General features: G+C 41.4%; 1 protein-coding gene across 3 annotated transcripts; it reads right to left on the reverse strand.

The window, feature by feature from the left end:
• Window positions 1-791: 791 nt before the first annotated feature.
• waca (WW domain containing adaptor with coiled-coil a) lies at window positions 792-27,613 on the reverse strand. 3 transcript variants are annotated; one of them, XM_084938824.1, is made up of 13 exons: window positions 27,345-27,613; window positions 27,113-27,143; window positions 26,128-26,320; window positions 17,392-17,483; window positions 16,572-16,687; window positions 16,358-16,473; window positions 7,939-8,190; window positions 5,547-5,669; window positions 5,232-5,383; window positions 4,782-4,906; window positions 2,989-3,181; window positions 2,777-2,904; window positions 792-2,689 (listed from the first exon to the last, which is right to left on the reverse strand). In XM_084938824.1, the coding sequence occupies exons 1-13, from the start codon at window positions 27,383-27,385 to the stop codon at window positions 2,620-2,622; spliced, it is 1,632 nt and encodes a 543-aa protein (XP_084794950.1). In that variant the 5' UTR covers window positions 27,386-27,613; the 3' UTR covers window positions 792-2,619. The 3 variants fall into 3 exon arrangements, with proteins under 3 accessions (XP_084794950.1, XP_084794949.1, XP_084794948.1); XM_084938823.1 differs by having other exon boundaries at window positions 2,989-3,184; window positions 5,232-5,380; window positions 27,345-27,610; XM_084938822.1 differs by having other exon boundaries at window positions 2,989-3,184; window positions 27,345-27,610.
• Between the last annotated feature and the right edge of the window lie 160 nt (window positions 27,614-27,773).

Raw genomic sequence — 27,773 nt, forward strand, 5'->3', positions numbered from 1 at the left:
AACTATTGCAAGAGCTTGGTCCGCATAGCCAACAATAAGATTTCTAGGCAGAACCAAGTGGTGCAAGGCTTCCACTTGGATGGCCTAAGAGTCTCCTCTGCTTGTCGCAGATGATGTGGTTCTGTTGACCTCCAGCTCACACTGTTCCCAGCCGAGTGGGAAGCAGCAGGAATGAGAATCAGCACCTCCAAGTCTGAGGCCATGGTCCTCATGGTATCCAATGGTCCAGTTGAGGTATGTCCTTACCCTCACCCTATGGTCGTGAGCTTTGGGCAATGACCGCAAGAACGACACCACGGATACATACGGTGGAAATGATCTTTCTCCATGACTAGCCTCTCACGTAGAAATAGGGTGAGAAGTTGGACCATCCAGGAGGGGCACAGGGGCACAGCTCCTCCACATCAAAAGTAGCCAGCTGAGGTGGTTCGGGCATTATCCTCCACAGCAAGTCCAATATTTACTGAAGAGTTAAAATCCTGCTCTTGGAGTTACAATAGACGGCTTAAAAAAAAAAAAAAATCCTGTTGATGTGTTTGACTTTATAATGTCACATATTTGATGAACTGATTTATTTTTCACGTGTTGGGCAATGACCGCAAGAACGATAGAAATAAAAGCACAAGATGGGATCAGAGTCCACACAGCTGACTGGTAATCTTATTGCTGAGCTCCAGTTTGCAATTGACTGGTGTGTTTGATTGCAGGTGCATTTAAGAGCATCTACTGTGAGCCACAGCGGGTTGTTAATTCGGCTCAATCACTGAACAAAATGAGACAGGCACAGCTCGTCCCAGTTTACATGTTTACTTAACCATCAGGCGTTTCACATCAGAGTTAAATGAAAGGAGAAAAATTAAGCTTGCAGCACCATCAAAAACCCAAGAACAACATGGCCCTGGAAAGGCATATTTTATTTCATTTGTCAATATACTTCAGGAAACAATATACAAAGCAATGATGTGGTCACCTTTTACTGAATGTGTGGTGCAGTTCACTTATCAATAGATAGTTATGGTGGGAGAAATAAACAGGCCTTTGCAACTGAGGACCCTGCTCTTCAACAGTGGGAAGCAAACAAACGAGAGGGGAGCAGGGCAGGGGAGGACGGGGACGTGCCAGAAAATCGAGTGTGTCACATGCTTGTTGAAGATAATCTTGTTGGGATTAAAAAACAGAAAGTGGGTTCAACAGGTGAATGAGGCTTAAGACTTTCAACAAGGCACTAGCAAATGAACCAAACCTAACACTCCAAGGAAATAACCAGTGCTCACTTTAGTTTAACATGTTTATTACAATACATACATTTCACATTTGACCTCTTGTTACCCTGCACTAACTCAAGAGGTGCTCCACATACACACCCACCCGCCTGCCTCTGACCCGCTCGCAGTTGTGATACATCTCCTAACCTTGGGTGCTTTTGGGAAGAGAGAAAAAACCCAAACAAAAAAACAAAACAAGTGTGGATATTGTCATGATTTAGCTCTCATCACAACAACTCTTTATAAATAAACCCTTTTCTTATGTTTACTTAAAACTGCACTGCTATTAGCAACTGTACAAAGGAATGAACCAGTGATGACACCTGAATGTAAAAAACAGGAACAGAAACAGTGGCAGGGTGCGGGAGAAAAAAAGGGGTGTGATGTCTCAGGAGGAGGTGAGGCAGGGCAGAGGCCAGGGGAGTGGAGCGGGAATGGTCCAAAGCAGCACGCCATCATGTCTTTTTTTTTTTTCCCCCATCACTCACTCATCACACCATCAGGCACTGTTTATTTTCAGACTGGGAAATGCAGGGCCACCAGAAAGCTGCAAAACGAATCAGTGAACCACTGGAAGCACAGACCCACACAGAGGGGATGTCTGCCACGCCTAAGTACATGTTACAGTTCACCACGAGAGGGTGGAAGGAAGAGAATCTAGACAGAGTAGATTTGAAGAAAAAAAAAATTAAAAATTAAAATAAAACCCAAACTACATCGACGACAGTGTGTTATGCTTTATGCTAGGCTTCTGTGTAAATAAATGCCTTCAAACATCCTCCTCTGTTTCCACGCAGGTCACACATGCTCAGTGGTTCAGCGATCTATGAACTGACAAAATGAAGCTGTAAAGTCTGCAGACGAGTTAACATGAAGGAAAAGGCTAGCTAATGAATGTAGCCGCCTAGGCGTTGATTAGTCTGGATGTCAAAAGCTTTGATAGGCATGGCTTTCCATGGCTTCAATCTACAAAACATATTTACAACATAGATAATAACATCTACAAGAAATCTACACCCCCTCCCCGTCCACCCGCCAGCCACGGGTTTTTACAAAACAAAGTCTTGTAAATTGCCCTCCCCCCTTCCCCTCATCCTCCCACAACAGCTCTTCATTTCTCCCTCTTGGATTCCCAGCCCAACGGTCCAAAGCAAACCTGACTACAGCTCCTGTGTGTGTGTGTGTGTGTGTGTGTGTGTGTGTGTGTGTGTGTGTGTTTAGACTGGGCTCAAGAGGAATTGAAATTGAACAACCCGTTCTCCCTCCAGCTTCCGACTATGTGCAATGGGTCTCCCCACCCCCACCCGTCCCCACTCTTCTCCGACACCTGCTCCGACTTGCAAATCAGAAGTTCTCAGACCATAAAAGAATTCTGATTCTTCAGCTTTTCAAGTTCTTTGATTTGCTGTCTCAGAAACAGTATCCTGTGGGGAAAAGGCAGAGAACAATGAGTTATGTGCAGGTGTGTTTTACATCATTAACAGGGAGTCTTCTAAAACACAGACCCTCACCTCTGCTCACGCAATGTTGCTTGTATTTCACAGACTCTGACCAAAGACCGCAGGTTTTTGAGCTCGGTGCAGTTCTCGGACATGCAGATGCTGCCCATGGTGTGAGCTTCTTCACGTAGTCTTGATGCCTGTGAGGGTTAAGATGAAAATCATTTGAATGATGCTTTCATGAAGATGTAGCCAAAACCTGTGGAAATGCTAGTGGTACAGACCTGCTTCTCTGCGTGTTCGGCGGGCCATCCCTGCACGTGTTTGATAAGGTTCTCGTTGAAGTGGGCAGCCAAGGTGGGGGTGAAGGAGCAGGAGGGTCGGGCTGCTGAGGAGGCAGGCGGAGCGGAGGCCGAGTTGGAGGCGTTGCTGCTGCTGGAGGCGACGTGGTTGGGACCTGGGGAAGGACTCCTCTGACTGCTGAAGTGAGCACAGTGTTGGGGAGAATGTGAGCGATGTGCATGAACAAACTGGCCTGTGACAATCATACAGCAGCCCTCTGAGGTAGAATGCTGAACATGATAACGTGAGTTTCACAAGATGTCTCAGTTATCTGTATTAGTTACAATCGATAGATCAACATAGTACGGTGATCTAGAAGAAAGCTGGCACATTAATGGAACAATATACTGTTTGTGTGTGCAGTGTGAGATTTTCAGGCCTTTGTTTGACACTTGTGAGCAGCATGCAGGCAGCTGACTGATGTCAGGCCAGATCTATCTGGTTCTGTGCTGATTTGCAACAGCCTGATGGTCAGCTGTCCTGGAATGTGATCAAGTGTTTGCAAGGGTCTAAGTACAACAAATGTAATTGTTCTGCTTGGTGCTAATGTGCACTTTAAATACGCAGCACAATAAACACAAAGCACACTGACTCGAGCAAGAAACACTGTCAACAGCCTGTAATTTGAACTTGCTAACTCATAATGCTAGTACAGCAGTTCCCAAAGTGTGGGTTGGGGCCTCCTTGGTGGGCCGTGATAAAAAACAGAAGTACAGCCTGAATTCAGTCTGACAGATTGGCCAACTCTGTTGTTGTTTTAAGTAAAAGAAGCAGCTTGACATGGCATAATAGTAACTCTACCCAAATAGGCATTTAAAGCCACTGCAATTTACTTTGGGTAATTAATTTGTACAAAAATAGCTCTCTAGAGTGATGTGAAGCAGTACTTCTGATGGAGTGAGTGATGGATCTCCCCCCCCCCAAAAAACTGAATTCGTCCACTTGATTGCCTGATTCATGCGAGACTGTGACATGAAAATATGGTTTCAAGACCCCTGAGATACATATTCTGCACAAAAATGGGATAAATATGCTGAACTATATTTACTTTGCTGTGCTGCACTCTAAACTCAGTATGTTACCATAGATATACGTCAGCGTTAATTTATAACAATGTCAGATATAACAGAAGGTTTTGGATTAAGCTTAAGCCCCTTTTCCATTAGCACCAACTCAGATCTCATATTCTGACTTTTGGAATTGGATTTTGAATAATATCTGCGAGAGTCTGCATGTACAAGAGATAAGCTCAGAGGTAATCATGTTCAAACCTGTTCACACTAACACTAAATACACTTCACAGCAGTAATGAACACCTCCAATCAAAGGACTGTTGCACAAATCAAGACCTAGAAATGAATCAAAGAGCAACTCCCTGTTCCATCAACAGCCAGCAGAGGGAGCAACAACACCACAAAATGAAAACTGAAAACAGCTTTTGAGAGTGAGTGTATTTTCGCTAATGCAGAATTTCCACGCTCTGATAGCAGATGTAGATGAAATCAGTGCCCAGAGATTAATATAACTAACAAATATGTCTTAATTACTTGTAACCAATTCTGCCCTCAAGAAGGGACAACCCAAGCTTCATGAACTCACGCATATTGACACCTAAACCCAAAAAACATCCCTTGTTTCTCTGAGAGCTCACCTACTCATCATTCATGTCATAATTTCAAGCAACCCCCCCCCAAAAAGTGGGATTTATAAAATGAACTGTTGTTCAGACACTCACCCTTGGCGCTGGAGGGTGCGTGGGGAAGATGTGGTCGCATCATAACTGTGCTGCTTATCGCTGGAGAGGGGCTGCTGGGATGTGGGCTGGGGGTGAGATGCCTGCTTTGCTGATGGCGTGCTTACCTAAAACAACAAGACAAACAGCACGTCATTTCACTGAAACAGACTACTGATATACACAATGGCTTAATCTGAAGCATGTCCGTCTATCTCACAAACAATACATGAAACAGACTGACAGTGTCAATCGTGACTATAGGTGGATATTTAATAAATTCAAAAGACTTTTCACACCTGTTAACATTCTTTGGAAAGCATTTCACGTTCATAATTGCAAACTATTGATTTTTTTCCCCTCCTCTGACCTTTTTTTTCCCCCCCTTGGGAAATATTCAATATTCACTAAGCTTGGAGTTTTCAGTACCTGCCTACTATCCTACTATCTTACTTTTGGCTGTGTGATGACAGGCTGTGTGCTGAGGAGGGGCTTTAGAGGACCAGCGTTGGTCTGTGGTGTGCTGATCCTCGGAGACACATAGGACCTTGGCGATGAGGCGTCTGATGTTAATGACATTGGTGACTGGTTCGACTGCTGAGCTGCTAGACATAAACAAAACAACAAAGTCACTCTAGGGAATCAAAACAACTTCAAATACAACTAAGTACCTCACAGGAAACACACAGGAAGCCGACGCAGTCATTTCACAGCACACATAAGAATACAGTGGTGGTATAGAAACACTTGTGTATGAGCTTCATTTACCTTGGTTGGATAGTTGAGCAGCTTGAGAGAGGATAGTAGTGATATTGAAAGCTGACGGTCCAGCAGTGAGGATCTTATGAAGCATAGACTGTAATGAAGCTTGTGTGACGGCAGCTGTGAGAACTACAGAGAAAAGCAAACGGACACGCGGTTAGAACTGATGACACGAGTCCTGCTACAAGAATAGTTTAGGTACTGCACTGCAGTAAGTCTGACAGTCAAAACTCAGATGTCTCCTATAAACTGGTTTAGAAATTAGAAATAAAAGCAGAGCCTATCAGTTGTGTGTTTACAGAGATGTTTCTGGTGGGAATATGGTGGTGATCAGTGTTATTCAGCACAAGTGATCCTGTTCATTAACCGAGATCAACTCTATGCTGTGCAATATGACACAGTATGCACGTCCATATGTCTGCTGCTTTGATTGTCAACGGCATCTCTGAATAGTGAAACCCACCTGTGAGAATATAAATGCGAGGACATAACAGGCCCTCATTTATCCCTTTTTTGTCTTAAAATATATATATATATAAATATTTTTCTCCTGTATGTTTGTAAATGAGATGTCACACATAAGGAGAGGGAAAAATCTTAAAACTTCAGACCCACACTGCTCTCTCATCATATATAGCTCATTCACATATATTTATAACAGAAGGTAACAGGTAAATTTGATATACATACATATAAAGTACCTCAGCCCAAGTTATTATGCTGCTACAAATACACCCCACGCATAACCTGCTACTACAGACATTTGAATTATTGATCAAAGATTCTCTACACAACCTCAGAAGCCACTGACATCAAGACCAGGATGCTCCTGACCATGCATGGAGGGTTTCACCCTAACTTCAGCACCCTGAGGCTGTATGCTAAGCTGAAGGAAGACTGGTGAGTGTCAGTACCACAGTCCAGGATGAGATAACGAACACCTACGAATACATCAGGAAGATGGCCCTAACTGGCCGCGTGCTTAGTGAATACCTCAGGCAGCAGAAACCCGAGAGAGAGGGGCAATAGGAGAACCATCATGGAAGGACAGGCCCCTGCATGGTATGTATTACCAGCAAATAGAGGAAGTGGCTGACATCCAGAAATCCTACCAATTCCTGGACAAAGCTGGACTGAAAGACAGCACAGAGGCAATAATCATGGCAGCATAGGAACAAGCTCTGAGCACAAGATCCATAGAGACTGGGGTCTACCACAACAGGCAAGACCCAAGGTGCCCCTGACACAATCCAGCACATAACAACATGGTACGCCATAACCAAGTGGATGGCATAGAATATAGAAACATCTGTGCAGATTATGGCCTGGAAGTATGGGGGTCAAAATGGGAGACCATCCCTTAGGGTGGTTGAAAATGAGCTAAGCTAAGATCCTGTGGAACTTCCAGATACAGACGGACGAAATACTGATGGCTAACCAACCAGACGTAGTAGTGGTAGTCAAGCAGAGATATCCATGGTGATAGACATAGCGATACTGAATGACAGCAACATCAGGAAGAAGAAACACAAGAAGCTGGAGAAGTACCAAGAGCTCAGAGAAGAGCTTGAGAGGATGTGGAGGGTGAAGGTAACAGTGGTCCCAGTGGTAATCTGAGCACTCAGTGCAGTGACCCCCAAAGCGAGGCAAGTAGCTCCAGAAGATCCCAGGAACAACATCCGAGATCTCTGTTCAGAAGCGCGCAGTCCTAGGAACAGCAAAGGACCCTCAAGCTCCCAGGCCTCTGGTAGAGGACCCGAGCTTGAAGGATAAAGACCGCCCCTCAGGGGTGAGAGGGGAATTCTTTTTTTTTTTTATTGAAGTTCCCACTACTATGCCAGGGTTTACACCATGAGCTGGTACCACAGTGACTCACACTTGTAAACATTGAAACACTTTCCATTATCTTCATCCCGACCCTGGAATCTTGGACTTGACCGAGTCTATCAAACTGAAGCAGGATGACTTCTAAGGACATCTAGCAGCCATCTGGTACATTACAACACATTCTAGACTTAGAAAAGTCTGTGCTGTCGTTCCCATTTTACAATTAATGCATCTCATACCACTCTGACAGCTGAATCTTTCCTTTCAGTGTCACATGGTCAGATACCATGTTCTCATCTAGCAAACTCTTGCTGTGAGGCATTCTTCATCCAGACATCAGCTATGCAAACAGAACCACGCTGACGATGTCGAGTTAGGACTCTACTGTGCTCAGACTAACAGGACAGATTATGTCAAAGCTTCTAACAACGGTTTCAGAACAAAAGCTGATAACAGTAGTTAATAATTTCAGTGCCTTCTTGTAACCAGTGGCCATCAATCACCGTCTCTGCTGCAAGCTGAATGTAGAAGTTGAATATGTCAAGCGGCTCTTAAACCTATTTCTTCTTACCTTCGTTGATTTTTGCCATGTCCACACTGGCGTTGTTGAGCTGCAGGGCAGTCTGAAGTGCTGGGAGAAGCTGTCGAAGCAGGGTGGGGTCCTGGAGGAGCGGAGGAGCTGGGGATTGAAGGACTGGAGACACGGGTACTGTAGACGCCGACGATCCAGGTGGGCCTGATGACGGATTCAAGCTCCCAGAGCCAGATGACGACTGAGACTGGGTGGCAAGTGCTGCTGCAGGCTTTTCCACCTGGGCCGACTCTGTGGAGCAAAAAGATAAAGATGCAGTGTCATCAAAGGTGGAAATCTGAAATCCATTTCCTCCAATAATTTATGGTCCAACATAAAACACAAAACCTTAAAAAAAAAAAAAACAACATTCATCTGAAAAAGCCCTGTCCAGGAACTATCGTTCACTTTCCAGCACAGGGTGATATGTCAATAAGTGCAAACAAGCCTCTGTGATTGCTTCAACATTTAACACATCCCTGTGAGACACCTGGTCAAACAGTCAGCATGTGAATGCTGCATGTGGTTCTGTTTCTGGTCTTAGTACTTTAAAATCAGTTTTGTGGCATTTGATCAGGCTTTACAAGACTTTCTGCTGTTCCAGCTGGATTTTATAGATTGTTTCAATGGAAGAACAAGCACTACGCCAACACCTTCAGAGGCCTGTGCATGACTTGTTACAATATGACTGCCCATAAACGGGGCAACAATCTAAACATCAGCAGAAGCAGAAGAAGAAGAAGAAGAAGAAGCAGAAGAAGAAAAAGCAGAAGAAGAAGAAGAAGAAGAAGCAGAAGAAGAAATAATTGCATTTATATAGCGCTTTTCGGGACCCCTCAAAGCGCTTTACAATACCACTATTCATTCACTCTCACATTCACACACTGGTGAAGGCAAGCTACAGTTGTAGCCACAGCTGCCCTGGGGCAGACTGACAGAAGCGAGGCTGCCATATTGCGCCATCGGCCCCTCTGGCCATCACCAGTAGGCGGTAGGTGAAGTGTCTTGCTCAAGGACACAACGACCAAGACTGTCCGGCTGTCCGTCTTCCGATTACAAGACGAACACCCAACTCTTGAGCCACGATCGCCCTAAACTGAACCCTTATGATTCATCTTATTTTTCTTGGTCTGAAAACAAGAATTCAGAATCTAATTTTTGTCATTTAGATGAGATGTTAACTTCCTGTATGGTTGCAAACGTAGTAAAAATGATCACAATAATAATTTAATAACTGTCTTTTGAAAGACTACGAAGGAGAAGAAGAACTGTGACCAATGTCAGCCCTGAATGGGGCTATTGTATATTTGCATTACTAATATACAATAGGGTTGGGTGATTGGACGAATATATCGACTATCGACGATAGGCTGAGCCCATCGGCAATCGTTTTTACAAGAGTGATTTATTTATTTATTTATTTGCCCATGAGTAAGTTTGCTAATAATGATGGCGTTAATAGAAGCAGTCAACAGCAAAAAACCAAAAAAAAAACCCCGAAAAACCAAAAGCGTTGTTTTAACAGCACCCTCTTTCATCTGCGAGCAAATTCACCCTCCTCAGAGTGCACCCAAATGCTTGTTGATGAAGCTGCAGAAGCTGGTGATAGCCTAGCATACTCAGCCGGATAGTGGACATGTACGTGCTCATTAGGGGTGGGGGAAAAAAATCGATACTGCGTAGTATCGCGATATTTTGTTTGCTAATAATGTATCGATACAGGGACAGCAGACATCGATATTTTGTTCCAAAAACTTCCAGTCCACCAGATGGTGCGGTTGAGCTTTTTCTCTAGTGAGGTCAGCAGAGGTTGGGTCAGCACATGGGAAAATTGATCAAACAAAGATGGAGGAAGAAAAAGAGATCAGGAAAGCGCCATCTGCGTTTAAATCAAACGTCTGGACGTACTTTGGATTTTTTAACAAGGATGGAACAAATGAGATGGATATGACACACGGGATTTGCAAGGTGTGTCGTATGAAAATAAAGTACTCTGGGAATACTACGAACATGAGGGCCCATCTTACACGGCACCATCCAAAAATAGCATTAACCGCGGACGGGAAAGCTAGCTCTAAATCAGCTCCACTGAAAAAAATCAACCAACGCTGGACACTCTTAGCTTAGCAAAGCTATCTCCCAATTCAGTGCGAGCTAAGAAAATAACACAATCTATCACGTACTTCATCTGCAAAGACCTGCGTCCTTACAACATTGTGGAAAACGAGGGCTTTTCTTACATGATCAAGACGCTGGAACCCAGGTATGTGATACCATCACGACGTTTTTTCGCGGACACAGCCGTACCCAATCTCTACATAGATGTGAAGCGTAAAGTTGAGGAAAGTTTGAGCACAGCAGAAAGGGTTGCATTAACTTGCGACGCATGGACCTCGCGGGCTGTGGATTCATATGTGACTATAACAGCTCATTATCTCACAGCGGACTGGCAACTGCTGTCTTACGTTCTCCAAACTTGAACATTACATGAAAGTCACACCGGAGCGAACATTGCAATTCTCCTGAAAAATGCAGCACAGGAATGGGGGATTGCCGACAAAAATCTGGTGGTTGTCACCGACAATGCTTCTAATATGACAATTGCCACTCAGCTAGCGGGATACCTGCATGTGAAGTGTTTCGCCCATACGCTCAATCTGGCATCACAACGAGCCTTAAACCTGCCTGCAGTAGCCAGGGTCTTGGGGAGAGTGCGGCGCATAACTGGGTTTTTCAATAGAAGCACAGTGGCAAACCACGCTCTGGAGCAAAAACAGAAAATGTTACAGCTCCCGACTCACAAGCTCAAGACCGACGTCTGCACGAGATGGAACAGTGCTTATGACATGCTCCAGCGTTTCCTTGAACAACAACCTGCGATTTGTGCAGCGCTGCTGTCTCCCGAAGTCAGAAAGAGTAGCACAGATATCTTTACTCTAAATGAGACGGATATTGGGAACACTGAAGAAATTGTCCGGGCCTTGAAGTCAATGCAAGTCGCGACTACTGTGATGTCTGAGGAAAAGAATCCTACTCTGTCTGTCGTAGCACCGCTGCTAGCACAGCTGTTGCACGACACCCAAGACAACATTGGTGACACAGCGCTGGTCAGAAACATCAAGCAAAGTATCAGTCAAGATCTTAAGAAGAGATATGCCAGCACAGTCGAGAGGAACACCCTCTACACAGCATCAGCTCTCGACCCACGCTTTAAAACCCGGCCGTTCCTGTCACTGGAGGAAAGACAGGAAACCTATGCCAGAGTGGTTGCTGAGGCTATAACCCTTCAGGTAAGCAAACATTCTGGTGTTATAATTTAAATAACTTACTTACAATATTAGTAGATCGGTGATATTTTTGTCATATTGGTAATATTCTATTTAACAATTAAATACATTAATTATAATTTGCTAACATATTACTGCATACTAAAAGATATGAAATATTTATTTTCTCCCTCTCTCTGTATGTGTGTGGGTTTTCTACAGGAAGAAAAGAGGCAGCAGCCCATCTGTGAGCCAGAAGCCCATGAACATCACGAGAAACCTGACGAGACTGAACAAAATCCCAGACCCCCTCTCATACCAGCCAAGATGAGGAAATCTTGTGGGTTAACAGACTTGCTTGGTCAGACTTATGGTGATGTTGTAGCCCCACCAAAATCATTATCTGCCACAGCTGAGGAGGAGGTGAAAAGATACCAGGAGGTCACGTCACTGGCACTCACAGAAGACCCACTAAGCTGGTGGAAATCCCATGAGGAAGTCTATCCTTTCCTGGCCACGCTGGCAAAAAGATACCTTTGTATCCCAGGTACTAGTGTCTCAGCTGAAAGAGTCTTCTCAACCGCTGGAGACATCGTCACAGCAAAACGGAGCACTCTGACTTCAGAGCATGTTGATCAGCTCCTTTTTCTGAGCAAGAATGCTGACATTGCTTCACTGTCCAAATGTGTTTAACTTTTTAGGGCAGCAACAAACAGGACAGTTTACTTATTTTAATTTAAGAAATGTTTTATTTTATTTAAATTTAAAACTTTTTTTATTTAATGTAAAATTATATTTTGTTTTAAGCTATAATTGTACCAGATAGTTACGTTCAGTTAAGTTGGTTACTAGACTGTTATACAAACCGTTCACTTTGTCAGCAATAAAACTGACTGACACGAGAGAAAGACTGAGTGTGAGACTTTATTATTAGATAAAATGAATATTGATAAAGTTTACCTTTATGGACAAAATCTGCAGTAGAAAAAATATGTGATAAATCACAAAATATCGTATTGCAATACTCAGAATATTGCAAAAATATATATTTATAAAAAAAAAAAAAAATAAATAAAAATATCGCAATAATACCGTATCGTGAGTTAAGTATTGTGATAATATCGTATCGTGGGGTGAATGGTGATTCCCACCTCTAGTGCTCATGCAAGTTGTGTTTGAGTACTTTGCTCGTACTATACATCTGCACAAGTGGCACACCACTTTGGTTACATCCTTAAGTTTACCTCTTTCATCCCAAATGGGCAACTTGATATTTATTCCAGTGATGTCAGCGTTAACGTGCCGTCATCATGACTAACGCGATTAACAATTAACCCATCTGGAGTGCAGGCTGAGTCAAAGTCCCCGAAACGCAATGCATTTCGGGCAGTTTGTCCAAAGTTTGTTCATTCTGCGCTCCAGATGGGTTGAGCGTGTTAAAAATTTTAATGGTGATGACCGCGTTAACGCTGACAGCCCTAATTTTTTGGAAAAATTAGTTGTCCATGTTTGGACTCCCGTGTTGTAAACGCGCAAATCAGTCCGTGCATGATTACATTGCTCCGCCCATCAAAAAGTCTGCGCATGCGCAAATGTATCGCATGCATGTTGAAGCTCTACTTGGAACCTTGTTAAGATCCAACCATGCAAATATGATTTTTTGCCATTTTTCAAGTGGTCTTTAAGTTTTGATCAGGACTGTATTAGGGCTTGTGTAGGTTCATTTTTGTCATTTGGCCAATTTAGTCTGCATCCTTATAAACAGGTTCAACACACTTCAACTATAACTACCTTGCGAAACACTAAAAGGAGACTCTGCTTTCATTTTTACAGTTTTATAAAGGTGGTGAGAGTGACATACAGACGTTCATAGACTGAAAGCTTGTGATTAGCGAGCGTAGTGCTGTGGAGACCTGTGGCTGATAAGCACCAATGTTTTTCTGTTTTTGTCTGAATTATCAGAGCTCACAACCCATCCAGAAGCAATGACAGGCAAGCCTAATGTCACTGTTGTTCACTTTGATCTTTTAAGCGTGTATGTTATGAATGCTTGTTTGTTCATTTTTTACAAGCTGTAAGCATCCTTCATATAATTGCTTCATTACAGCCTGTTAGTTTTTGTCCAGGTAAAGACAAAAACTTCCAGGAGGTAATTTTTGCACTGAGCAAGTGTGTGATCACCACGCTTTAAATATAGCAGCAATTACCACCTGCTGGGTGTCTGGACGGTTAGAAAATGTTAACATATTACACAACATAACTTTGTGTTTCTGTAAATCAGAAAGATTTAATGAACATATCTGTCAGGTATGTCATGTACTCCTCTGTTAAGCAGGAAGCAGTATAAGGAGTGGTTATTAGATATTCAGAAACAGGTTATTCATGATAAATGACATCCTTTTCTCAGTACACCACTTCATTACATGTTTGTTAACTTTTCAGAAGATTACTACTGACAAACGCTCAGCAACATTTTGCCTGGAACTAGCTTGTAGCAGCCTTGCTTAAATTCCTATCACAATAATAGAAGACAACCACGCTCCAGGAAATCATTTACCAGATTGTTCAAACACACAGCATCAGGACCGGCCCACTCAAATAACTATTTCCATCTACACGCAGACAAGTTTTCTGTGTCATTGAGAAATAAGCCAATAATACGGGGACAATAGGCAGACTCGGTAACAGATTGTGTGATTGTGATTTTTAAAGAACACAAAATCTCACATGATGGTGAACAAGTATTTAAAAAAACCTCTTTAAAACTTGCGCATCTTATTCATATCTGCATTTCAAATTTAAAGTGTGCACAAACAGTCATGCAGTGGTCACAACTTTGGCCTCACAGAAGGACATCCTGGTGTTTGTGTGTTCTCCCTATGACTGTGTGGGGTTTCACCCATAGGAGGCAACTGCTGATTTGAAACTAGCTGTAGGTATGAATGTGAGCACTAATGGTTGTCTCTGCCTCTGCGTTAGACCTGTAAGAGACCAGTGAGCTTTCCTGTACCCTGCCTTTTGCTCCAGAACTGTTGTGATAGGCTCCAGCCCTCACACGAAACTGAACCCAATAAGCAGTAAAGAAAATGGATCGATGATTAGTGTGCAAAGATGAAATTATTTGGGTTCACGAGCAGCTCTAGTTCTGCAAAACAGCTTCATACAAAATAAAAACCTTCCCTGATGTTGGGTTTGGGTCTCTCTGTGAGGCAGTGTAATCAGCCAAAGACTGTTTGATGCTCCACTCTGTAACACAACTGTAGTTTATAGATGTGGCTGTAGTTCCAGCATCTCTAGCGTAAGATCTCTTCACAGTCCCTGTTTTTCCAGGGCTCAAATACATATTTATCTGGGATGTGTGTGAGGAGCTGACTACTCGATTTAGTACTGCTGCCCCTGATACTTGGCAAGAGAAACTGAAGTCTGTTAACCTAAATATATTTTATTAATGCCTGATCTTTGGATCTAAGACGTTATACAGCGACTAGCTGCAGCTGCAGGCCCAGCAGATGGCAGCACCGGTGTAGCTATGATGGGAACTTGTGAGCATAAAAGATCATTTAGAAGCTAAAAAGTCAGATGGACCAGAGGGAAACAGAATATTCTGACACTGTCTCCATTCAAACAAAGCAACACATGTACACATTCAGCACAAACATGTGGACGCTAACCTGAAACAAAAGAAGGCTGCTAGAATTAGCACAGCTAGAGACCCTACAGCCATACTGCCAACTGATACTGCATGTGCGCACAGCATAAAGTGCATAATATTTTTCACACACAATTAGGGCTGTCCGATATGACCAAAATCTCATATCCCGATAACTATATATATCACAAAATATTGATTTTTCTGTGAATTCAGTTAATCTCAGGCAACTCGACTTGTGTGAAGTGTATTCTGCTGGGCGTTGTGTACCTGGAGTCATGTTTTGTGACCTATGCATGAAACTATATATTTTAGATTAAGTTGTAACAGCTGCCATTTTCTTTGTGACTATTTATTACATGGCGTGCTGCAAGGAAAACCCTGTTCTAAAGTTTGAGTCAAAGGTTTATTTTGAGCACCTGACGGCTCTTTTTTGCTTCTCATCCGTAAACTCTCTCCATACTCTCTCACGTGATTCTTGCGTGGGTGGTAGAGAAAAAAAAAATATTGCAGTTAACAGTGTATTTTGCAACACCACGAAACAAACGATAGTGTATAATATGAAACAACAGATGTTTTCATATCGTCATCCGATATATTTCATCATATCGCACAGCCCTACGCACAATAGCATTTAAAATATGCATCTGTTGCTGAAAAATGTGATTATTAGAACGTGGTTCTAATGGACACTCCATCTCACTGTGCTCAATTTACTACTCATAAAATTTGGTGATTAGACTGATTTTTATCTCCCATTTCATCCACTAGTAAATTGGTTGAAATAAAGACCATTAATATTTACCAAGTGATATTAAACACAAAGCGCTTTGGCAACTTTTGCCATCGAAACAAAATAGAATGATTGTACAGGATTGCAATGGGAGTTCTTCGGCTCCCTTGAGAATTCCGCTCAGAAAGTAGTCCCAAATCTTGTAAAAAATGCATATCATGTTATCCAGTAGGAAAACAATGCAGCGATTTTGCAGATAAATTACTATGATCAAATCACAGTCAATAATTCTGTGAAATGTAATGATCTGGTGTCAAACTGACTGCAACGGACTCAACCCAACTTGGTTGAACAGACAATGTCAAAATAACAGCTATAATTAGATAAACTGAGATGTGTTCCCTTAACTTCACAGCAGAAATTAATAGCTTTGAACTCAATTAGCTTTAGCTCACTGCCACAGTACACAACGTAAAACCTCAGCAACACTGTTCAGTCATTTGGAGTCTCAGTAGCTTGGTAAAGAGTTCCTTAGCATTGATCCACCAGAGAGCACCTCAACACTATCATTACTACTGAACCAGTAATAATCTTTAAATGTATTCTATTTAGCTGTGTAGAAGGACCGTTACTGATAAACATCTGCCATGCCAAGCAAAGAAACAAACACACACACAAAAAATAAAAAAAAAACAGTTTTGACATAGTATGATCATAAATAGCAGACCCGACTAGAACAGTGCACGATTTAATAGTGTGTGGAACACTTACTAGGTCCAGTAAAGCCAGGGGCTGCCGATGCTTGCATAGCCTCCCTTCTGTAGTCCCTGTCCTTTGGGAAACTGTTGACAACAGCAGTCTTTGTTGCCTCTTTTTGCCTCTGTTCTCTATAAAATGCATACAATACAAATTAACCATGCTTGCATTCTTTATGTGACAACACTGGGACAAAGTCCAGCTTATATAATGAAATACTTTTAGCTACCTCTCCAGCCATTCTTTGGGCTTCTCCCACTGGGACACTTCTGTCCTGCAGTTGTAATAGTATTTCTTTCCAGAGGAACTGATGTGCTCTGACCAGTCATCACCAGGTTCATAAGGCTGAAAAGAAATATACATTTAGGAACATGAAGCCAATGAGACAGAATGAAAGAGTGTGTGTGTGTGTGTGTGTGTGTGTGTGTGTGTGTGTGTGTGTGTGTGTGTGTGTGTGTGTGTGTGTGTTGGCAGGTTCTGATGCAAGAACTTGTAATACAATCTGAAATGTACAATAGATATTGTGGTGAAAGCAGAAAGCCTAGGAAGGCTGTTTGCAGAGCAGCTTTGTAAGAAGGAGGAAGACTCATTCTAGAGACAGGTTTGGCTGTTAAGGCATCAGACTGAAAAGGGTTGCTTTTTAAAACATTGCTGTATTGTCACTGAAGTTTTTTGTTCTTCTTCATTTCCATCATTTAGAAATAACCTAACAAATTTAATCCAATATTATGAGGTAAACAGATCGAAAAGAGCAGAAACTTGAAGCTTACATATCACTGAGAGAAAAGCAAAGTAGAAATAACTTCAAATAAAAGCACAAGTATATGAGTGTAAGAGGAGGATTACCCTGATTTATGTGTGACATGTGCTTTAAGAATGTAAGGGAACTTAGATGAAATGCAAGTACCAAAAAACAACACTATTTTTTACACCTGTGAAACGACACATCAGTAGGTGCTGCTGCCAGGAAACAATTCAGTCTATTGCACAGGATAGATAAGACTTCGGGCCGTTATAGCTTCCTGTGTTAAGGAAGAGGCGATACTTACTGTGTCTGAGGTCTTGCTGGGGTTAGAATGTGAGTTGGAGCTATGAAGGGAACTGTGATTGTGAGAATTTTCCTGTGGAGAATAACTGGTCCCTGCAATGAAACAACAGCACAGCAGAGGGAGAGATCCATGAGTAACACACAAAAACACAAACAAAGTTCACTGGCATCACAGAGTGCCTGGATGAAGCAGACTGCGGCAAGCATCAATGTTCTCTCGGCCAACTTAACTTCCAGGTTGTACTTTAACAAGTAAGCTCCATTAATGTAACAGTATTGGTATAATTTATTCCAGCTATGCGGCCTATCAAATAATTAGAAACTTAAAAATCTGAGAATTAAGCTGCCTACTTGATACATTTGAAGACTGCCAGCACTTCAACAGGTAACAGAACAAGTACAACAATCTGATGGAAACAGTGAACCTGCTTTTGAATATGAACTCTCTCATCTTTATAGAGATGCTTCAAGAGTGTGCATTTTGAGATAATATGCCATAACATTTTTAAACTGCTTTGGTGATATAACTCTATGTCAGTGAGGCAGAACAGCAGGCAAGGTACGCGTGACAGAAAGGCCTCTGGTGATCATTGTTTCTGCACAAGCAGCATAAGGAGATGAATGACTCAGTGAGCATCACTCTGTATAGACTAGATTCTCTAGCGATGGACACACACAGGCATCACTACAATATGCTACTGGTGCAAAATGAAAGTTTCAGCTTATAAACTTTACTAGCTTGTAAATCATCTGATTTAATAATTTTTATTAAAAAAAACCTGACTAGCATCTTAGGTTTACAACCCAAGAAATAATTTGAGCATATTTCCAGGATCATTTTTGTGACACACGGCCGGTTAGATAGATCAGTCCCATCCCATACTAACACTCTATCCATTTAGAAATTACACCCATAGTCTCTTATTTACAGATGCTCAAAAGCAACTGGACAACTGACTGAAAAGCAGTTTGTATCATTTCACTGGACCTCTCAGGTCCAATGCAATGTGGATGCAATTGAAGGCTGAATATCCAAAACAGACATATTAAACAGATACTGGGATCCTGAGCTGGTGCCTCAATGCCCGACCCTAGAGCAGGGCGATATGGCCAAAAATATTTATCACGATATATATTTGAAAATTTGCGATAACAATATAACTGACGATATAATTGATGCGAGACAAAATACAACTCCACAACTTTACTAGCGCAAAAAAAAAAAACCCCATCCATTTATTTTCACTTAAGCAGCTGTTTTTTATGTGCATTAAAGCTATGTAAAAATTTAACAGTGCAAAGGAAAATTCCCTGCTGAAAGTTTAACCAAAAGGCATTTCCAGTAGAAATGGGCTGACATACCCTGAGCATAACATGTATAATATCCACTGAAGTTAAAAAGCGGTGCTTTGCAACATTAAACTGCAGTGTGCCAAATAAAAAAGTCAAATACATATTTTTCAGACTATAAGGTGCACGGGATTATAAGACACATTAAGCAAAACAAAGCAGTCAGATAAATCAAACTTTATTGAACTCTTTCTTCTTGCTTCGTCCACTTCTGTACCATTGATTCATTAATGCTGTTTTCTATCACAGCTGCTCTATTCCCATGTTGTTGCAGTATATTAATGACTAACCTTCTATTGTGGATGGATTATCTCAGTTGTTCTCCTGACTGAAGTTTGGTCCGTTTGCATCCTGCCATGTGATTGCATTTGTCTCTAACCATCAGGAACCTTCACGTTAACTTTTATCGAGTGGAAAAGTGTTAGCGTTCATCCTCCAGCTTCACTGTTTATGTTATGCTAACATAGCTGTGTCGCTAGTGATCACATTATATACCACCTAGCCCAACTTCAGTAACCTTACAAACGTCACTGCTGTTTAGTTTCCCGTCTTCATTTATGTTGGAAGTGATAGCAGAGCTGTATGTTTGAATTTTTTCAGAAATCTCTCAGTCAGAACATGTTACATCATGCTTAGGTAACTGGCGAAACTAGCGAGCTAACATCCACTAACTTCCTGCTAATTTCTAACTCCGTTAAATGTAATAAATTCTGTTTTCATGGATACCTGGATGTTAAACTTCATAGTTACACCTGGTAAAGCAGCAATGCTGATCGTTTTATTAAAGATGAAGGAATTTAGACAGTTTTTAACTCTCAGTGATGCTGCAGTGTTCGTTTGACTTTGGGACCTGAAGCGGACAGAGTTTAGGACCCAGATTACTCCCAGATTTACGAGCACCTTAGTCTGACAAATACGGCAATAATGACGGCCGCTTGCATGTTCTACAAAAAAAAAAAAAAAAAAAAAAAGTGCTTTGGTGGGTATCTGACAGACAAACACCGCTATGTTAGCATAATATGAACAAGCTAACTTTTTTCCCACTCGATAAAAGTTAACGTGAGTGTTCTCGGTGGTCAGGAAAAAATGTAATCGCATGGCAGGATGCTGTAAAAGGACCAAACTTCAGCCAGGAGAACAACTGAGATAATCATTCATATACTGCTGCATGTGCTGGGCTGTAGTTACTTCCTAAGGTTTTAAAAACTGAGCTTAAATAAATGATTAGCAGTAATAAAAGCCGAGGGAGGTCAACAGTGATCACTGACTGTTTTAGGAGCTTTTTGAGATTAAATAGAAGAAAATACGGAACATTAAACATGTTAACAACACAAAAGCCATGTTAAACGCAGACTACTTTAGGCCCGAAAGTAGGATTCGTCACGTCATCACTTAACGACCGGATTCTGGTTCATCCGTTTCACTCAACGATCCGCTTTCTCCCTTCTCATTCTCCGTTGCTGCCATGCTTTTTCGGCCATGTGCGTATGAAAACAAAGGCACTGCGCATGCGCGTTTTACCCATATTCTATCACGATATTTCATTTTCTTATCGTTGCCTAACATTGTACCGGTATTACCGTGAACGGTATAGTATGGCCCAGCCCTACCCGACACTATACATACCCTCCTCCCACCAAAACCCCACCTGCCAAATACCTTCAAAAGTTGCCCAATTGTACTGTAAAAAAGATGATAATTAAATAAAAATTAATGCACAAGGTCAAAAACTATGAAGAGATATATTGACACTTTCGTTGACGAATAAAAACGAGATGAAAATGATCAGGAGAGATGAGAGGCAATCAGAATCACAATTAAGTTGTGTAGAGAGGCGGGACGAGTTAAATGAGTGAACATGTGGAGTAAGTTTCACTGGTTGAAAACAGGATATATTTCAGTCAACTGAATCAACTTTAGATTTAGTCTACGATAATCTAATGATATTTAGTGAACTAAAACAAAGAATTTAGAATCCTAAATTATGACTAAACTAAATTTTCTGTCAAAATTACACTGTCGGACCAACTGAGTATCGGTTCACACGAACTCAATCTGTACCAAATTTCAGTACCAGAACATATCTGGGTTTGAGGGAAAACAAGCGCAAGACCATGTTATATCACTCAATGTTGAAGACATTTTTTAAACCCCCCCCCCCCCCCACACACACACAAAATGCTTTCTGGAACATTTCTAGTACAAAGCTAGCCACACATCTAATCTGACAAAACAGCTGGTCAAACACAAACTGTCTGAAACCTAAAGAGTGTACCGTGGCCTGAAAGCCAAATTCACCAAAGCACAGTTAATGTCTGTCGCCAACGTGTAAGAGGACATCATCAGCTTCACTGACATCTTTGGGTAGTTATGTAGTTGGCTAAGGTGGGGTTTTCTTCCTCCTTGGCTCTTTCCTCCATCAAGTCAAGAAATGTCAACTCATCTGCTCGTGCAAAATGAATTTCATCCTGTGTGATCAGATGTTTGTGCATGTTGGAGCATTGGGCATTTTCCCCTCTTTGTTGTGATCAGTGATTACTTAAAAAAGTACTCCATAACACATCAGTCACTGAAGAAAGTGATTAGTTTAACAACATTACAATACTTTGTTTCTCTGTAAAATGACCTGAAACCCTTCATCACAAAATTACCATCAACCTCTGGGGCGCCTCTGTCAGTGCGCCCCAGGGTGTCTGTGGCTACAATGTAGCTTGCCATCACCAGTGTGTGAATGTGTGTGTGAATGGGTGGATGACCGGTTGTGTAACGCGCTTTGGGGTCCTTAGGGACTAGTAAAGCGCTATACAAATACAGGCCATTTACCATTTACCATCGACCAATTTAAGCCTGAGGCTACAGTCTCACACACCAATAAAAATCCCTGTCCTTATGAGGACACATATATGATCTTTCTCTTACTATTTATGTATCAACACAAAGCTGGCAACCCAAGGCAAACATGAAAACCAGTCGCCACAGTGATTCTACTTTGGAAGCATGAACAGGTAGAAACAGGCTGTAGCCTCACTGCTCATCCCTTTGTTAGCTGTTGAAGTTCAGTGTCTGTTTGCTAGGCTGGGGTCAGCATTTACTCAGCTTTAATTTGTGCAATAAAAGTAATGTCCATATACACGCTGTAGACTGTGCCACTATTTTGCTTCTCAAACAATCAAACTGAAATCAGCTGATTGTAATGCATTGTAATCGATAAGAAAAATCAATAGGCAAGCAGACTAACAATTCCAAGGAATTGAACTACTGGGATTCCCATCTCAACCATGAACTCTTTTTTTTGTCACAAAATAAATGTACAAAAGAAAAAAACGCAACTCAAAGAATCCAAGTCTAATGAGATCTTCAACTAACTTCCGCACGACTTCCGCATGAGCGACCATAAAAATAGTTCCATAGCAGCAACAAATGTCTCTAAGATTAACAAATCCGGTTTGATTTTTACAAACCAACCAGAACTAGAATAAAAATAGCTTTCAATACCCAACACTGTCAAAGCAATTATGACAGAACAGGCAGCATTTTTTATCTACTTGTTATTCTGCAAGCTTGCTTAGACATGGATACAGTAATTCCACAATAAACAGCAGAAAGCCCTGAAAGGTGAAATGCTTTACTGAGGAATCATTCGCACCAAACAGCAGGTATGGGACATCACTGGGACATGAAGCACGCAAGAGACATCTTTAGTTATTAATTAGCTACACTGACCTGAAGAAACGACAAAAATTGTATATTTCTTATGCATATATGTATATTAAAAGAAAGAAAGAAGTCATTTCTAATTCTGTCACCATAAAGGACTAAATCATTTAACAATTAAATAAATCAGAATAGATACATGCAGTCAGGTCACCCCTGTACAGCCCTCTGTGGCACAACATCGCTGATTGATTTTGTTATAGAGACTACCAGATTTCTGCTATCAAGGCATTCCTAGTCTGTAGACAGACACTTCTTCAGGTCAAGGGTAACCCCAAATTTCATCAACTTAGTAATATGAAAGTTACAGTAATATAACACTACAAATGTAAATGCAAAATTCACTAACGTACAGCTGTGATTAACCCTCCCATGCATTTCTAAATGCCTTTTCGTGTGTGAGATATGTAGCACCAATCTGTAAAAATGGCACTGGCATTCAGACATGAGGCACTTTTACATGGATGCTGCCACATCTTTAGACACTCCCACCACACTGACAGAACACTAATACTTATTTTATGTTTGAGTGGAGGTAGCAAAAAGGCAGTCCTCTGACAGTTACAGACTGCCTTCTACCTGTAGAAAGTGTTTGTTGTTGATGGACACGGTGTACAAAATATGGGCCCATGGACAGTCTTGTGTTGGTGTTTTTCTTGCTGTATTATTTGATCTTTGAGGATTTGGTGACTTACACTCTCACTGCCTTTCCTACTCCTGCCCACTCTTCAACCAATCACCTGGTTTGATGGCTACATAGGTCTTTGTCCTCCAGTTGCATATTTTGGAGGACTGGATGGGAGCAGGTTCGCTGTCTAAACGGGAACGCTTACACAGACGAGACACATTGGCAGGACCGCAAATTATACTTAATAGTACTTATGTGGCATTCTGTACACTGCTATAAGTGACATGACAACAGTATATCAAGTGATATGTAATGCTTAAGGCAAAGAGCCTGCATTTTAATATTTGGCTAGTTTGTCATTATAGAGAGTACCTATAATAGTAGTTATAATAGTTAAGAGCGCCACTTGTCTGAAGATCACAGTATCAGAGTTACTTGAAGTAATTAATGTGCAACTGAAGGCAATAGTCATTTTGAAAAAGCTTATCCGATTCTGCAGATATGTAAATAATGCAGAAGAAAAACTTCTAGAAACATCTGGAAGCAAAAACAAAATAATAATTTCAAGTCCTATTAACAATTTGCTAAAACTCAAAAATAATAAAGTTCATATCTGCTAAAAAGATTTATTTCAGCAAATAATAATAGTAACAATAGTAACAATACTGCGACACAGCTATTCAGAAGAAACTGCAAATAAGGAAAACATCATACAGAATTTAAGACCGATTGTATTCCCTTACTGAAACCTCCAACATGTCAGTATGACATATCGACATATTGAAAATGTTGACTCAATCACATCTAACTGAACACAAAAACTGCTACAAAACGGAAACAGGAACCATAACCAAAATTTAGACTTTCTACAGGAGAGGAAAAAAAATACAAACATACTGCCCAGTGGGTTAGTTTTCCTTGACTTAACACATCTCTGCGCTGTCACATCATTTTACTTAATTTGGACTGGTTCTTTCTACTAACCCTCACAATGCTAAGTAAGAAGTGTCCACAACTATTTACTCTGAGGCTGTAAAAGTTTGTGAAAGGATTACGATACGAGTTGATGAGTCAGTGAAGCTCACCTCTGATGGATGACAGAGATACTGAGATGAGTTGTTGAGGATCGCCAAAACTTTTCCCATCAGTAAGCATTTGAGTGAGAGTAACACTGCTATTAGCTGGTTTCAATGAAACTTTCTTTGAGGCCAGCAATCCACACATAAGATTTGCGAATGTGATCAAAGTATTTATCAGAGGCAAAGTGCGATGTTTAGGACACTCAAACATCAGCTATCATAACTTTATTTATAACCAGCTGTTGTTGTTGTTGTTTAACCAGCTTGTTGTCAGCTGTCCACAGATGGAAGGGTAGCATTTCTTTTCCGCTTAAAAATCAGTAACTGCGACAATGTCTGGAAATTCTGGACATTGTTTATGCACGTTTTTGTGTGTTAAAACCCTAACTTTAGTTTAGGAAACAATGTTTCAGATGGAGAGTAGGAGGGGAGCAGAGATGAAAAAGGCAGATGACACTTAAAAGCAGTTTTTAAGGCAAGTTTCGTTAGAATGTTTATCAGATTTATCTGGTATGGTGCGCTAATAATATTAGCATTACCCATTTGAGAACCCCAAGGATTCAAAGCCTTAACATCAGCTTCACTGAGAACACACACTGTCCCTTTCAAGTGCTGAGTTGCTGTTTTCTGAGTGAGTTCCTTGCCAGCTGTAAATGTAAATTTTCAGGTAGCAGTCCTTGTCTGAACGCTTTCAATTTCACATCTTTGCCTGTAGGAGACTATAATCTTACAGAGAGAGAAAAAGAGAAAGCAGACCAGGTGTTGCTGTTCAGATTGGATGTCGGTCCATCTCTGCAGTGCTCCAGGCTAGTCAATTTGCACTGATTCAAACATTGGGCTGAACATTATTAGACTGCTGTCATTGTGGATTCTCCCACATTAGAAATGCTTTATATGCAGAAATCTAATTGGAGCACCTGTAATCCTGCACTGAATTTTTGGCTCTGTGGTTCATGATGGAGAATCTTGTTAACCCTAAACTGTCAATGCATTTGTCTTCGTCACAGTAAAGACTTCATGAAACGGCATTTTAGAAACATTTCAAATAACTGAAATTGCAGATCAAACATTGAGGGAAAGACAAGACACACAGTTTGTAGGGGTATGGATACACTTCCTACACTTAAAAACATGCAAAATGGATCTTTGGTGCTGGAATGTAATGAAATGTGGCCAATGCCTAAAGGTCAGACAAGTTAGCAAACAGCTGTTTTCGTCTGGAAAAGAAAGACACGTGCCGTCCTTATATTGTGAGAGCCTATCCATCACGTGGCTGCTTGCATGCAAACTTGTGGCACTGTTACTAGTGTCCGAGTAGTATTAGATTGCTGTAGTGACTTTTTACAAAAAAGTGACCAGGACAGCTGACACACTCCGATTCCAGAGAGGAGAGCATGTCTGAAAAGGAGCTCAAAACACCACAATACGCATGGACTCAACTGCTTGCGTGCCAGTTACTCAAAGTTTACCAAAAGGTCCACTTTGACAAAACTGTACTGAAATAATGTTGTTAAAATTAGCAGTTGACCAAGGCGAAGAAACAAAAGCAGTTACTCCCCTCCACAAAACGTGTCCTTCAAGACTTGAATGTCTGTTCAGAGTGTGGTCTTACTCTGGTCTGAACTTTAACTGTACTCACAGAACATCTACCTGTGAGGTTGGAAACCATGATAACCATTCATTCAATCATATACAAACTGCAGAGACTAATGCTCAGTGGTTAAAATTAAAGCACATACCGACAGCTTAACAACGCGTTTATTTTAAATTTGTTTGTTCAAAAACTACCACGGCCGGATCACCCAGAGTGTAAAACCTGACAGCTGCAGTTTCAATACTGAAGCACTCAGTTGTAAGAAAAACAAAAAAACAAAACAGCGCCTCACTAAGAGAAAGAGCACCTGTTTCTGGAGTAATTAAAGAGAGCATTATTTCTTTCTAAACTCATTTTATTCCCCGCTCTCACCTCCATCCCTGTCTCTGGCCCGGTGCGTGTGGACACCCTTTGCTCTACTGTGTCCCGTGCTGTCGATGTGCTTGTTTTCAGGGCTGTCAGACCTCCTGAGCATCTTGCAGGGAGGGGTGACGTCTGAAGAGTCTCGCATCTTGTCATGCCGGTGGTCCCCTCCTGGATGGCTCTTGGATGAGTATTTGAGAGTCTGTAAACACAAATCAAACGCTTTACTAAAAACCTCACACTTAAAATAGGCCTACGCTTCTGTTATCACCATTAGCAGGTTTCTAAAAGCAGCCATGGTGAGCACAATCCTCAGCTCTTTAAAGTACTGTCATGTCATTTCATTCATAGTTTCAATGATGCAGAAATTAATTAGCACGAGGAAATACATATATATATATAAATCGAGCAGCTTATTTATCAGCTTATTAACAGCCACGTTAATTGTGCCCGTATTTCTGCTCATAACAACGTATGCATGCAAACTAACACATGTTAAATGACGAAGTAAACAACATTTTATTCGACCTATGAGTATTTGCTCGCCATTTCACTTGGCTATCGCGATTTGAATTAGGTAGTGAATTCACTGGTTTGCTGTGTAAATATCAAGCACTTTGATATTAAGGAAGCTTAACTGGCTATATCCTTAAAATGACAGATTGCGGTCAGGCCCTAATCGGACTGGCTAGCAAGCAAGCTAACAGTAACAAGCTATCATTAGCTTTCAGCTGTAATAAAACTCGCCCGTACCTTTTCCAAAACAGCCGAATTCGACGAATATGTTCACTCTGTCAAGTCTTTACTAGCAATGCTAACGTTGGGATACATTTACAGGGCTTAAATGGAGGCTTTAAGCAAACCTTTCTACTTTTTGTGTTATTTTCCGCACTGACTGGGGCCTGTTGTGCTCTCCAGAAGCCTGCACTAGAGTGTCCATTTTAATCTTATTTGCTGCTAGCAAGCTAGCAGGAGACGCTTGGCTAACAAGTACCTGATAGGGCTGAGAATCTCTTCGGTCGCACCTGCAAAGAAAAAGGAAACAGTTGTGAATTTTAAGCTTCAAATGTCAATGTTCAGAAATCGGTGAAAGCCCCGCAGCGAGTGAGGGATACAAGTTTCCACACAGTTATTTTGGTTTCAGTAAAAATGGCGGATTGTCAAAGCGTAGCTATGAGGAAAAGGAAAAAAAATGTGAATAAGTAAGGTTAAAAGGAGGTGTTTACCCATCGCCGAGTCTCGGTTGTTTCCTTGCATACATTACCATCAATGCCGTGTTAGTGTGATTGGAGTGGGATGTGAAAGACTGATAACTGCACTATGTTTTCGTGTTGATTCAGCGACCTGAAATCGCCAGTTATTTTTCAGCCTAGCTTCTGGGTATTGCAATGCTAAATCGGCTGCACTGGTCGAAAGAGCGCCCTCACTCAGTCCATCTCCCACTCTGGCTCACAGCCGTGTCTCTAACAGCCGAGCAAACGTAGCAGAGAAGCTGAGCTGAGACCGGGGTTGCCAGATAGGCCACATCCACCACTAGGAGCACGCCTTCGTGAAGTCAGAAAATGTTTACCAAGTCATACTAATAACATTATATATGTGAGGTTTTGTTGCTCTCTGCCATGTACATATATTTGTTTTGACAGTTTTAAGCTAAT

This window comes from Perissodus microlepis, chromosome 9 (genome assembly GCF_051167445.1).
Source record: "Perissodus microlepis isolate ML-2025 ecotype Zambia chromosome 9, ASM5116744v1, whole genome shotgun sequence".
NCBI lineage: Eukaryota > Metazoa > Chordata > Actinopteri > Cichliformes > Cichlidae > Perissodus > Perissodus microlepis.

Coding starts and splice junctions, on each gene's coding strand:
- waca (XM_084938822.1), bottom strand. CDS start 27,385: ATGGTAATGTATGCAAGGAAACAACCGAGACTCGGCGATGG. Junction 8,191..16,357: donor CCCTGGCTTTACTGGACCTA/GTAAGTGTTCCA, acceptor TTTGCTCCACAG/AGTCGGCCCAGGTGGAAAAG. Junction 5,384..5,546: donor TGCTCAACTATCCAACCAAG/GTAAATGAAGCT, acceptor GTTTATGTCTAG/CAGCTCAGCAGTCGAACCAG.